Source organism: Oryzias melastigma, linkage group LG5, assembly GCF_002922805.2.
Source record: "Oryzias melastigma strain HK-1 linkage group LG5, ASM292280v2, whole genome shotgun sequence".
Classification (NCBI taxonomy): Eukaryota; Metazoa; Chordata; class Actinopteri; order Beloniformes; family Adrianichthyidae; genus Oryzias; species Oryzias melastigma.
The window spans coordinates 205,138-216,800 of record NC_050516.1 but is presented as its reverse complement, the minus strand read 5'-3'; the positions used below and the strand labels follow the sequence as shown (position 1 = coordinate 216,800).

Below are 11,663 nucleotides of genomic sequence, written 5' to 3'. Positions count from 1 at the left end.
CTGTTAATGAATGCAGAGGTGATCTGTTTGTCCGAGGAAGAGAGCGGAGGGGAAGCATGATTTCCACCGCATTTTATCTGAGCCCCACAGCCCCTGTCAGCGAGCGTTCTGCTTTCACATGCTGGGGTCCCACAGGAAACAACACTCCACGAAGGGCAAAGGTCAGGGAAAGACCATTCACCACTAAACTAATACACCTCCCTAAACCTTCTCGTTGGGAGAGCACCCAAAAAGCAGAGAGTTGAGAAGTTAAATGCAACTGAAAGAATTGCACAAGTAGATTTTGGTCATTGTTCAAACATGTTTCAAACCCATTGACTTCAAAAAATTGATTTAAAAGATGGAAACAACAAGTTTAAAGTTCTTCTGCAGGGACAACAGCATGAGACATACGTTTAAAAAGTCACATTAGGTTTATTGAATCATAATAAATGAAAAACAGATTCGATTTAAAAAAAATCTGCCTTATTTGTATGATTGTAAAAGAGAAGCAAACAGTTAACACGTCTGTCCAGCAGAATCAGCTTCATACAAGTGAAAGGGAGATTTGGATATAAAAAAAAACTAATTTTTGTTTGGTAAAAATCATGAAAATGAAAATCAGGAGCTGAAGCAGAGGTTAAATGTATGTTAAGAAAAGCAAATATATTCTGATTTCAAGTATTTCTGTCAGACAAAATACAGATATGACTGTATAAAATAAAAACATCTCACACATGTCCTGCATGCATGTTTGAAAACTTGCTTTGCTGTCATTTGAGTCTTTTCTCTGGATGATTTTTGAAAAAAAGAGGATGAAATCAACGTGATCTTTGTGGAAAAGGTCAAGTTCTGCTCATATTAAATACTCGGGAGATGAGGGGTTGTCACTGGTGGAGCCGGTTTCGTGGTAACAGTTCGCCCCGGACAGTTTCTCGCATTTGAGTTTGTAAGCGTCCCTCTCCCGGACCAGCCTGCTGAGTTCGTGTTTCAGCTGCTCGACCTGTGACACCAGGCTGGTCTTCTCGTGCTCCAGGATGTGTTTCTGCTGCACCCGCTTGTAGCGGCAGGACTGCGCGTAACCTCTGTTTTTCAAGGTCCGCCGCTTCTGCTTCAGACGCATCACCTCGTCCTTGCTCAGGCCCCTCAGCAGCCGGTTCAGCTCCCGGACGGACATGGACACCAGCTGGTCGTCTGAGAAGTGGAGCTCGCTGTTGCCTCGCCGGTGCGGCGGCTGGAGGGGGTGGTGCGCGCTGACCTGCTGGGCCTCCGGTGACTCCGGGGACTCGCACCCGATTTCATCTTTGAGATAGGCGTCCTGGCAGTGGCTGCTCGGGATGCCCTGCATGTCGGGGTGGCCGGGAAGGCCTGCGTAAGGGTGGACGGGCTCGTTCAGGTGAGCGTAGCCCTCGTAGTCACCCTGGAAAGGCTGCGGGTGGTGGATGTGGGGCGCAGTGGGGTGTCCCTGCTGCGTCGCGTCAATGAGGGCCTCCATCGCGTCCTCGGGGGTCAGGCCGAACGCTTGGGGGTACATCTGGTGAGGGTATCCGCCGTTGTTGTGCATCCAGAAGTGGTCGCCCCCGGGAGGGTTTCTCTGCTCGTGCGGGTTGATGCTTGGAGAGGAGGGGACCGAGTTGCACGGCGTGGTGCCAGGGGTGGAGGAGACGGAGTCTGGCCTCTGGAGCTGGCTGCACGGCCCGACGAAGGCGCGATCCAGACTCTGCATCGTCTCCTTCTTTACGCCGAATTTCATCAAGTCAAAGTCGCCAACGAAATCCATGGGGATTTTTAGATGTGCAAGCGCCTCAGTGCTCATCTGAAGCTGTCAGCTGGCCTCGGCAAGGAGATCAGACAGTCACTCAGTTGCAAAAGAAGAAAAAGTACTTCCCAACTTCGATTTGAGGTCAGCCGATAAAAACCTGAAGGTCTTCAGTGTCCCACCTCCTCACACTGCGCAGTGGGATTCCTCGCTGCGCTGCTTACTCAGCTTCAGGAGCCACAAACTCACAGAGCCGCGCGCTCGTAAACACAGGACGCACCTCTGTGCGCTCAGGAGAGACGCACTTTCTTCATAAAGCTTCTCCGGCGTGATGTCACGCCTGGCAGACTACACCTCCACGCTGCTCTCCAATGAAAACGCGCTGCAATTTGCATAAAAGCTGCTCTTTCAAATTCAGAGTAGATTTCCATCTGGAATACTGCGCTCTCTAGTATTATAACCCACACCAGAAAAACAGAATTTAAAAATCTAAATTACAGGACATAATTGCATCTTTTATTTTACATTTTTATTTGTTTTATTTTATTTTATTTTTTATTTAAAAACTTTTTCACTATATTTTCAAAAAATATTAGAAGTATTCCTAACAAACTTGACGTAATATATAATATTTTTATAATTTCAGAGTCACTGTTCATTCATTAATTGTGACCTTCGACCTAAAACGAACCGAGGAGGCTGTAAATCAGTCATTCATTCTAACTGGGTTTTTGGTTCCCGTGTCTCTGGTTCACAAGCTGGTGAATACTGACACCAAGTGGACATAAGTGGGACTGCAGGTGTGCCCAACCAGAATTTTGATGAATGTTCAATAAACAAACCCTGAGCACTGGTTCAAGTAGAGTGTTTTTTTAAACTGTGATACTGAGTGAAAAAAAATCCAAGTTACAATAAGTTAATCAATAGGCTGCATTCAAGGACTAAATAAGTGTGGGAAATTCTGACCTCATATTTTAAAATGCAGAAACGTTTCAGTCGTTTCATATTTTAAAATGTTGGCAGTGAATGCTAATTTTTTAAAATCAAAATAATATTATATGAATTCAAATTTTTGACCAGCCCTCAAAACATGTTTGCATTTGTTAGTATAATTTTAAGGCTGCTAAATGATATTGATGGCAATGTAAAATAATATTTTATCAGGCCAGACAATTTTGAGAAACTTTTTTTTTTTTTAACAAAATATTTTTATTTCCACTAAGCTACATTTATTGATACAGCAAATGATTAATCTAAGAAATAATAAAAAAAATGGTTAACTTATTAAATATACAGTAAATAGAATTATTTATTTTGAATGTTTTTCTTTTAATTTATCAATTTTTGGACAATTTGTCCCTTAATTTGAGAGTATTATACTTACCTTTCAAAAAAAATGAGTGTAATCTAAACAGACATGGGATTCAGACAGCACTTTCGTTTAGTGGGATGTGTTGTTTGTAATTTTTAGTTGTCATTTTCTGTATCAAAACATTCAAACTTGTTCTCAGTGATGCAACCTTAGCAAAAATGTTAAATGAGCATCTCCTTTGACTACTTTTTTTTCTTTTTTTCATCAAAAGGAAGTTAAAACTATGTACCCTCTTGCAGGGGTTAAGCTGCAGTCAGATGTTGCTAATCATTAACCCTCATTGAACTGATCATCCACAAGATCCACATGTGTTTAAAAAGAGACCTTTTGACAGTTTGCTGCATGTGACCTTTCAAGTTTTCCAAGAAGACGTCAGGATGGAACAAGATCAGCAATGTTCTGAGAGAAGCATCGTACACTAATTATTAATTCTATATAACTTGAAGTTGGTTATTCATCTCAGAGAGAGGTTAGTGCAAAAAAATTAAAGAGAGAGACCATTCTTCACAGATAAGCGTGTTTCAGGAGATCAAGTGTGTACACTTCTTAAGAAACATAAAAAGAAGTTATCTTAAATTTCACTCAAATTTGAATGAGTTTTGGATAAAAATATGGTAACATCTTAAAAGAAATGGCCTCAAATGAACATCTACAACTTTTATTGACTTGGAGAAACATTGTAAACAAGCTTGAACTACTATGGTCATCCAAGAGAATTTGTCTGTCAACAATAAAGAAAAAAAGTTACTGGAAAGTCTGACAACACCAAAAAAATGTAAAAAAGGGTCTGAAGGTGATCAAGTTCTGTTACACCTGTACTGCATTTTTAAGAGTCAGGATTCGTGTTGAAACACGGGTTTACTGTGCAGCAAATCCTGCATTGGATTAGTAGAAAATCTGAAAAATGAGATTATATAAACATGGAACCCGCGATGCTGAACTATAAGATAACACAGTAGTGCACAGATGGGTTTTTTCTGCAAAGTTACATGGAGTGTGCTGTCACTTACAACATAACAGAAATCTAATACTGGCAGTGGCACGTTTTTCAGGTTTTCTGTTTCCAGTAACCATAACACGACCTTTAAGATGTTGCCTTTTCCAAACTCACAGAATGCTGAGGCAGTGACCCATGACAGCACATTCTGTGAGCTTCAAACCCCTTTTTCTTTAGTTTGTGAGGCAGACAATAAACATGATGCAATTGATTCAAAATATTTAAAGCCCATGTCAGAAAACATGGCTTGTTTTCCACAAAACTAACCTGAAAACCTCCCAGTATCCACCCTGAAAACCTTTTTAGCATAAACCTGAAAACTCTGGACATGCTGTCTTTTCCTGATGTCGCGTGTGACCCCTCTGATGTTTTAACTTTTCTTTGTGAGGGTATACACAACATCTCCTCCTCACAGCAATGAGGAGCTGCAGCTCAGTCTGTTTTGTAAACACTAAAGTACATAAAGAAAGAGAAACTTCTTCATCTGCTCTTCAGTCCAGAGACGATCATGGAGCGAACATGCAGCATGAGGAGACAGACCATGGCCAGACAGCACAAGGCTGAAGTCATGATTGCAGGAGAACAGCTCAGGTACGGGGGAACCAGTATGTGATCGGGAGGAGCCGTTACTAACGTGAGCATCCCCTCCAGGTTGAGGCTCCATGATGGAAAACTGATTAAGGACCGCAGGTATCACCTCCGCACGTATCCCAACTGCTTTGTGGCCCAGGAGCTCATAGACTGGCTCGTCAGCCATAAGGAAGCCATGGATCGAGTCACAGCTGTCAGTCTGATGCAACACCTCATGGACAACGACATCATTCATCATGGTGAGGATGGAGCAAATCCAGGCCTCGAGGGCTGGCCTCCTGCTGGTTTTCCAGAAATCCTGCCTTATCTGCTGTTGATCACCTGGATCAGGTGTGTTTACCCAATAAGGAGCTTCAATGGCAGCTTGGTTGGAAAACATGTAGGACACTCAAGGCCTGGATTTGGACACTGTTGATGCAGTATCATCAAGGCAATCCTCAAAAATATTCATTATAAAGATGTTTTTTTTAAATAAAAAGCATTCTTCATTTTCTTAGTCTGTGATAAGAGGCCGGTGTTCAAGGATGCCAAACTCCTGTACCGTTTCCGAAAGGATGATGGCACATTTCCTTTCAATACCGAAGTTAAAATCTTCATGCGTGGACAGCAGCTGTATGAACAGTAAGAAATGCATTTTTTTATCAGACTGATCATTAACTACAACTCTTTAAATACACAGGTACACTGAAAAGTTTCAGCACTGTTTTAATTACTCACTGAATGCATCTTTAAGATAAATACCATTGAAGAGAGACGGAGTGGTGAAAACCAGTCTCATCTTCTTTACTGTCGTCTTCTTAAATTCATTTACGGTCCTGCTTTTGGTTGGTCTCAATGATGAAAGGATTTTTTTTTTCAAATGTCAACCTAAAGTAATAACAGAATGGCATGTGGTGGCTCTTTGTTGTTGAGTTAAATGATAATTAAGTGTTTTGAAAACATTTGTACATGTAAATATTTAGTTTTGGCTTAAAAAACTGTTTTTTTCTGTACAATTGTAAAGACAGATGCTCTGAATTAAGGATTCAATTAAAGTCATACTCAAATCAACTTACTATCTGTTATAAAAGTGGTTTTCTTTTAAGTTAGGTTTATGCCATTTTTAGCCAATATTAAAAAAAACCTGTATTTTGTGCAGAGCAGAAGGAGTTAATTAGAAATTCGCCTCTGCTAAAACTATATCCTAAAGACACAGGTTTTTGGTTTTGCCTAAAAACAACATGATCATGAGTAAAACACCCCTGTGAACACTTTTAAAATAGATCACAATATGATTGGAGTCGGCCTTTTACACCACAAGTCTCTAATATTGCATGTTTTACTATTAACTATTTAAATATTGAGTATTTAGTAATCAGAATAAAAAAATGTTTTTTCTGTGTGTAAGGAATTTTTATAATAATGAAACCAATAATTCAATTTACGAACATTCAGCACTTAAAACTAAATGAAAGCAGCAGATAATTGCATCACATCTGTAATCAGATTATTAAAGGAAATCTGCTCATTTTTGTGACTGATTTAATTTCCTTTCAGTCTAATAGCAGACAAAAACTCCATCATGAAGCTGAGAGAGGAACATGGCGTTTCATATCAACGCTGCTTTCCTGGCTACCTGTTGATTGACTGGCTTCTTCAAAACGGGGACGTGGAAAGTCGGTGTCAGGGTTTGGAGTTGTGCCGAGCACTGCTGGAGCATGGCATCATTCAGCATGGTGAAACATGACAGACTTTTGAACCCCAAAACAACCAACACTATCAGCTAACAACGTGTCCTCCATTTCTCTTTTTGTTTCAAGTGACAAAGAAGCATGACTTCTTTGATAGCGGGCTACTCTATCAGTTCTGCATTAATTTTCGTCGACGCCGGCGCCTTTCTGAGTTGCTAAATGAAGGTAAACAAGATAATGAGGAGGGTGCATCGACGTCTCAAGAGGACAGTCTGGACAGTCCATTCATTCTGCGAAGGAGTCCACCGTCGGAGCACACACCGTTCCAGTCAGGTATTCAAATCTGAGAGCTCTTTGAACATTCCCCTCTGCTTTTGATTCTGAATTCTGCCTTATTTGAATCTGTAACCAAACTTCAGTGTGGAAAAGTAAAGACCTGAAACAGGTCACCAGCCCACGTCGAAGCAGCTTGAATGCCCTTCAGCTTCACAGTGCAGGTTTTCCTCCCTTTGGACAGCTGTCTGCTGCTTCTTTGAGATGTAATCCCAAGTCAGGCAAGTTGGGTGTTACATGTTTTTAAATAATTTGTATTGTTTCACCAAAGGGGTTGTTTCTAAAAAAATATTTTCACTTTATTTTTGCCAGTCCTCAAAAGGCATGTTACGTGTGTGGAGTTACTGGCTCCTGGAGCTCCTTTTATCAAGAAAGTATTGACGGTAAGTTTGGATTTAACAACATCAGCTTCATAGAATAAAAAGTAAATAAGCTAAAGATGCACACATAAGCAAAGGCCTCCTTCATTTACTTTTTACATTGGTAGAAAGTATCATTCATCTTTATGTGCATTAGAACCTAAATGTCATCCTATTCATCATTCAGCTTTGATGATATGTTGTATCTTTAGTATCTTTAGGGCGTTTTTCATGTTAGTTTAGACCAGGAGTCTGCAACCTGAGGCTCCGGAGCCACATGTGGCTCTCTGATTAAATACTAATAATAATAATAATAATAAATAAAGTACTTAATTTTAAATAGTAACTAAACTAAAAATAAAAAAAGTAAACTCAAACTTAATTCTACCCATTCACGAACAGTTTAAGAACATCACATATCACTCAGCAAAGTTCCAACAATCCATAGAGCAGTTTGTAGTTTAAGAAAGTTGATTTACAACATTTTTTATATTGATTTTGTGATCGCCGTGTGCCACACAAAATCAATCTGAGGTCTGTAAGCACAATCAACATTTATATTCCAGGGTTATTAGGCAGATTCTGAATATTTGAAGAAATTAAAGTATTTTAGGTGCCCCCCCTTTAAGTTAAAAAAAATACATTAACACTGAATTAGGTAGGATTCGACTTTGGTTTGCTAGATTTATGCATTTCTGGCAGAGATGCACCCCAAAATGAAAAATAAAACGTTTTTTTTACTTATATAATTTTATATTTGCTGGATTGAGATGATCCTATGTGACACAGGATGTCTTTTATTTTGAAAGGAAATCATAGGAACCTTTGTCAAAACTTATGTTCTTTCATATTTGAAAAAACATTTTTTTTCATCAATGACATATCACTTAATTGTCTAAAGGGTGAGCGAAGCATTTTGGCTCTTGCTAGGTTGTGATTAGCAAAAAATCAACCCAAATGGCTCTTGAAGTGTTGAAGGTTGCAGACACCTGGTTTAGATCAAGAGTGTCAGTGTGAAAACACATGTGAATTCTGGTCCAGACCAAACAAGCGGACCGAGACCTGTCTAAAGAGGTGGTCTCTGTCCACTTCCAAATGGACTCTGGCATGGTTCGCTTATAGTATTCATGAACTCCGACTAAACCCAGACTCATCCATTAGAATGCCAGATGAAGAATTGTAATTGTTCGGACTAGAGTTTAGTGGCAGAGTGCATCAGAAGCTTAGCATTACACTTGTTGAAGTTTGCTTGAAAGCAGCTGCCGGGTCATTTAAATCCAACTTACCAATTACATGTACGGTACTTTTCTTGGTGCAATCTGAAGGACACATACAGTTTGGAAGTTGACTATATCTGCACACTTCCAGCACCAACTGACCCTGCTCTGTCAGTATACATGGCATATCACTTGGTGGCATGCTATTCCTATTTGCCACTACTGCCAGTTGACATTTTCTGACTGGACTTCATGCACAGGATCATAATAGAACCATGCTGGATAGAATGAAGAGAGAAGATAGAATGGTTTCATCAGTACATCCCAGATCTATGAACAGTAGTACATTGTCCTCCCCTACTGTGCAAATGGTTGGAGAATAGTCTGACTGATGTACACCAGTGGCAATGGGAGTGATTAGAACATCTGACTGTAATATTTGAATGGGTCAGGGAATACTTTGCATATTTAAATGTGTTGTTATTTGGTGTACTGTAAAGAAGATGTGTTTGTCATCTCACTGTGATTCCAGGTGATCGGGGACCCTCTTGGGTGGGGCTTTGTTGTCAGAGGTGCTGCTCCGTGCTATGTGCAGGCTGTTGACCCTGGAAGCCCTGCAGCAGCAGCTGGAGTTAAGGTGAGAAAAAAAGAAATTCAAATTTCTCAACGATCTTCGAAGTTTATCAGACTAAAGATATCAAAAGGCAGTTGTAATACTTACCCTGATGCTTTTATTTATTTTTTATTTTTTTTATTGTTGTGAATATTTTTTCCAGGTGCGGCAATTTGTGTGTCAGGTGAATGGAAAAACAGTTCTTTACCAGGATTACAAGTCAGTCACCAGACTGGTGATGACTGGACCTCGAGTTGTTGTTCTGGAAGTTATGGAACCACTGGACTAAAAGCAACTGATCTGTATAAACAAAGAATGTTGTTTTAAAAAAAAGAGATAAAACTCTGAATATTTTGAAGTTAATCCTGATGTACAGTTATTTTGGGAAAAAAGATTGCATGTAGCTAAAGCCAATGTCAAAAAAAGAACATTATATCCTGTTTTTGAAAATGTTTACATTATTTTTCCAAGGTCTTTCTAAAGTATTGAGACATGGTTGGATCCAAATTCCAAAGGGAAATTCTGAGAAACTATACTCTACGTGAGCTACACAAGGTCAGATGTGTGGGCTGAAAATTGTATCAATAAAGACTAAAGTAAAACAACACACAGCGTTGTTATTTTCCCTGGTACTTTTTGGATTTTGGCACACATACTGGAGCCACTCCACTATAGGTAAATGTAATTGTGCATCAGGTCCAAAAGAATAGCTGAGGTATATATGTTCTATTTTAGAATTTTTTACTTTTTAATGTATCCTTTTCAACGCCGTTTGCAACAAAAAGTGTTGAACTTTTGAAATGTTTTCTTATGAACTGAAGTCAGCACACAGTGTTGCATGTTCAACCTGTCACTAGATCAGCTTGATTCTCTGCCTGTAGAGCATATATTTGGATCTTTGCTTTTGTTTTGATATGTTTAGCTCTGACTCTTGCCGTTTAGTGCTGAGATAGTTGCTATAAGCTGTAATCACAGACTTCTGGTACACGAAAAGATTTCCTGACTGCTTTCATTAACATGTGACACTAGCCAAAGTTTATTAAAATTATGTTTACAGTAGGTTTGTATTTTTACAAATATGCAATTGGCAGTGATTTTGCATGAATGCAAAAGAGGAATGTGAGAAGAATCAAAATCAAATCTTAGTCAGGTGGAAGGCACTTTCGTTGTCTTTTGTCAAAAAGCTATAAGGGACATCTGATTCAGTTGACTGTTAGTCAAAACTTTGCAAGTTTGCAACACTGTTTAGAAATAAAAACACAGATGTGCACTGGAATATGAAAATTTGGTTCATAAATTCAAAAGTCTTGTATTCATTCATTTCTAGAACAGGCATTTTCTGTAGCTTACTAAAGATTTTTTTTCCTTGCATCACTTTTTTCAAAGACATACAGGATAACATTTAGATTTGCACTAATAAAGAGTTATGGCTACAAATATAATGTGACACATGCATAACAGCCCTAACCACAGGACAGACTTGTACAATATTGGAAATCTCTTGGAATAAATTAAAAAAAAAATCTAAAACATGGGTGGCGCTCTTGCCTCACAGCAAAAAGGCCACGGTTCAAATCCCGGCTGGGGGATCTGAAAAACATCAACTGGGACCTTTCTGTGTGGAGTGGTTTGCATGTTCTCCCCGTGCATGCGTGGGTTTTCTCTGGGGATGCCCGCTTCCTCCCACTGTCCAAAAACATTCTTCATAAGTTAATTGGTGACTCTAAATTGCCCCCAAGAAGAATGTGAGAGTTTATGTATGTGTGTGTGATTGAGGCCCTGCGACAGACTGGTGACCTCTCCTGGGTAAACCCCGCCTTCGCCCATCAGTAGCTGGGTTAACCTCCGGCACCCCTGCGACCCTAAAAAGGGACAAAGCGGACAAGAAGATGAATGAACAATTGAACACAAAAAATTAACAGGATACTATAATAAAAACCAGACAGGACAATTGTTGAACTGTTATTAAGTTTTCTTAAAACCATCTTAAACAACAATGAAAGGCAATCAGAGAATTGGATGAAAAAAGAAGGAGGTGACAAAAAATTGAAGAAGAAATATATGTAAAGCTAGAAAAGGGGAAGACTAGGACACAGTTTCTGAAAGTTTGAGTTTGAAAGGCTTAGTTTGTCCAATAAAGCATGGAATACTTTACATCTATTGTATTTTTCTACAAAGAAAATCCAGCGTTGTCATAATAAACTGTCTTTTTTTTTTACATTTTCCACTCAACAGTATTAAAAAGTTAATGAAACATTGTTGCTTAAAACCAGGTAATGACTTATTCTCAAAAACAAAACATGACACATGTATTTAGAGAAATCGTAAAGGCCCAGCCAATTTTAGAAATAGCAATTGTGTGTACAATATATGCCAGAATGGATTTTAAAATAACATTTGTGTTGAAAATTTAACTTTGATAGAAAATAGTCATTTTTCTCAAGAAAAGAAAAATTGAAGTGACTTTGACTTAGGTTAAAATAGGATTGAAGTCTAAATGGAACCCTCTAAAGGAAAATAAAAAGTGTTAATATTCTAATGTCACAGTTGTTTGTTATGGTTGTAGTTGTATGTATCTGAGAATTGTTTGAAGGATCCCCCATCCATCCATTTACTAAACATGTTTCCTCCCTTTTGGGATCATAGGGCGGCCCAGCTTCTGTTGAGCGAAGGTGGGGTACACCCGCAGGTTGCCTGTCTGTTGCAGGGTTAAAAGATCCTGTTTAAAGAAGTATTAGTGTTATAACTATTTGACCAATTTCTATTTTACTTA

General features: G+C 39.1%; 2 protein-coding genes across 2 annotated transcripts; one reads left to right on the top strand and one right to left on the bottom strand.

The window, feature by feature from the left end:
- Nucleotides 1–394: 394 nt before the first annotated feature.
- mafbb (v-maf avian musculoaponeurotic fibrosarcoma oncogene homolog Bb) lies at nucleotides 395–2,016 on the bottom strand. The gene has a single exon (XM_024269042.1). The coding sequence runs from the start codon at nucleotides 1,793–1,795 to the stop codon at nucleotides 836–838; it is 960 nt and encodes a 319-aa protein (XP_024124810.1). The 5' UTR covers nucleotides 1,796–2,016; the 3' UTR covers nucleotides 395–835.
- A 2,597-nt stretch (nucleotides 2,017–4,613) lies between these two features.
- si:dkeyp-97e7.9 (DEP domain-containing mTOR-interacting protein) lies at nucleotides 4,614–10,502 on the top strand. Its single transcript, XM_036211771.1, has 8 exons — nucleotides 4,614–4,698; nucleotides 4,759–4,937; nucleotides 5,196–5,319; nucleotides 6,235–6,413; nucleotides 6,498–6,701; nucleotides 6,788–6,902; nucleotides 8,809–8,914; nucleotides 9,054–10,502. Exons 1-8 carry the CDS (start codon nucleotides 4,616–4,618, stop codon nucleotides 9,177–9,179), a joined length of 1,116 nt encoding a protein of 371 aa, XP_036067664.1. The 5' UTR covers nucleotides 4,614–4,615; the 3' UTR covers nucleotides 9,180–10,502.
- Nucleotides 10,503–11,663: the final 1,161 nt, after the last annotated feature.

What these genes read in the sequence shown, in the direction of transcription:
- si:dkeyp-97e7.9 (XM_036211771.1), top strand. Translation starts at nt 4,616, where the DNA reads ATGGAGCGAACATGCAGCATGAGGAGACAGACCATGGCCAGACAGCAC. An exon ending in ATTGCAGGAGAACAGCTCAG is followed by an intron (nt 4,699 to 4,758) that starts GTACGGGGGAAC and finishes CATCCCCTCCAG; the next exon opens with GTTGAGGCTCCATGATGGAA. An exon ending in CAACGACATCATTCATCATG is followed by an intron (nt 4,938 to 5,195) that starts GTGAGGATGGAG and finishes TCATTTTCTTAG; the next exon opens with TCTGTGATAAGAGGCCGGTG.
- mafbb (XM_024269042.1), bottom strand. Translation starts at nt 1,795, where the DNA reads ATGAGCACTGAGGCGCTTGCACATCTAAAAATCCCCATGGATTTCGTT.